Here is a 1,975-nt window from a genome sequence, read left to right on the forward strand (position 1 = left end):
GATCGTGACGGAATGATCAGAAACAAGCAATCGATAGATCAGAGAGTGAGCAATGCGGAAGACGATCGAATGATCAGAGTATATGAACGCGGAAACGAAGATCGAAAGCTAAGTTCGAGCTCAGCGCTCTGATACCATGTTAGAGGAATTGAAGAAGACGCGAAAATGATTTTGTTATTCTGTTACAGAGTTAATGCTCTGTTTATATACATACATAATGAACCAGTTACTCGGTTAGATGTTGGTTCATATTAAACCAACTATACAATTCATAATCTACTCTAATATGAATCAATTACGAAACATGTTGCTTACAAGGGAGGACGTAGAAACTTAATTAGAATGGACACACCCATTATATTTAATTTTAAGGTTGGTAACATTCCATAAGCTTTATAATAATTGTTTACAGAAAATAAAAAAATCAGCTGGGGGCACATGACCTCATAGACTTCGTTGTGCATCCGCCCCGGTTGCTTGCTTAGAGCATGATTATTGGGGGTTCTTAGGGTGGGGTTTTTAGCGGAATATAAGAACCCGTCTCTTAACTTTTAACTAAAAAAACTAAGAACCGGTTCTTAAATAAGAGTTTTAAGAACCGGTTTTTAACTTTTTTAGTTAAAAGTTAAGAGACGGGTTCTTATATTCCGTTAAAAACCCCACTCTAAGAACTCCCAATAATCATGCTCTTAGCCTTTGTTCATTGACGTCTTTCTGAAAGAGAAAGTCCAACCAACCAATTGAAAAGCCTTCATTTGCAACTATCCATTTTAATCGTATTCTTTATACTTCCAATTGCGGATCCCTCACACAATTGCAATAAGAACCAAGAAATTAATATCATTTGGTTTGGTACATGTTTGTGTTAACTTATTGCAGACAAGTGTTTCTTTGAAGTTCACTGTTTTGAATCCTAAAGGTCGCATTTAGACAATGGTAGCTGGTGGCGGTGCTAGCGTCATAGATGCTGATACGGTGAATGTTAATTGAAAGAAAGTGTTATTATGAGGACTCCAAACAATTTCTCACGTTGTGCTTATCTGTTTTTAACAAGGTTGGAGATTTAGGCTACGCATCAGAGCTCGGGAACTACGCAGAGTATAGTGGAGCACCTAATGAGGAAGAGGTGTTACAATACGCTAGACTTGTCATTGATGTGAGTCTTGCCAAAGAACTTAGCTTTTGCCATTAGCTATATATAATTCTTGAGGTTCATGGACCAAAATGTTACTGGCTTCTCAGTGTGCTACTGCTGATCCTGATGGACGCAAACGAGCTCTTCTCATTGGAGGGGGCATTGCCAATTTTACAGACGTCGCAGCTATTTTCAACTGTATCATCCGCACTCTAAGAAAAAAGGTACGTTCATTTAATAGTTGTTATTGCATTTTGGTGAAGATGAGATGATTCCCTAAGAGAATTGAACCGGTGTTTGGCTATTTGTATCGTTTATCTTTGTTGTGTGGGGCATGAGCAGGAAACAAGACTGAAATCATCAAGAATGCACATTTACGTAAGAAGAGGTGGTCCTAATTACCAGAATGGTCTAGCTAGAATGCGTGCTCTGGGAGAGGAACTCGGTGTTCCTCTAGAGGTAACCAAAACTACTTATGGAGTATTAGCTTTACTGTCGGTTTGGGTTGAATACTGATCTACATAAGGATTGGTGATTGCAGGTATATGGACCAGAAGCAACGATGACAGGAATATGCAAACGAGCCATTGACTGCATCATGTTGCCTGATGCATAATCAACAAAATCTTTGGCCTCTTCTTCAGTTAAAAAAAGAGGAGCAGAACACAAACGTGGAGCTAGACACTGGGAGGATAGTGTATGTATGTGTGCGTGTGTGTTGAACCCTGTTCTTCATCTATCTTTCTGCATATGAAAATGAAAATCACTACAAGAAAAATGGGTTTTATTAGCAGACGAAAAACGCTATATAACGATAGTATAGCGGTTTTTGAAGCGCGC

At 38.8% G+C, this 1,975-nt stretch overlaps 1 protein-coding gene across 1 annotated transcript; it reads left to right on the forward strand.

Annotated features, from left to right (window-relative positions):
* Positions 1-933: 933 nt before the first annotated feature.
* On the forward strand, positions 934-1,751 carry LOC125591934 (ATP-citrate synthase alpha chain protein 3-like). Its single transcript, XM_048766861.1, has 5 exons — positions 934-975; positions 1,055-1,156; positions 1,243-1,359; positions 1,478-1,594; positions 1,677-1,751. The coding sequence occupies exons 1-5, from the start codon at positions 934-936 to the stop codon at positions 1,749-1,751; spliced, it is 453 nt and encodes a 150-aa protein (XP_048622818.1).
* The last annotated feature ends 224 nt before the right edge of the window (positions 1,752-1,975 follow it).

The sequence above is a fragment of the Brassica napus genome, chromosome C8, assembly GCF_020379485.1.
Source record: "Brassica napus cultivar Da-Ae chromosome C8, Da-Ae, whole genome shotgun sequence".
Classification (NCBI taxonomy): Eukaryota; Viridiplantae; Streptophyta; class Magnoliopsida; order Brassicales; family Brassicaceae; genus Brassica; species Brassica napus.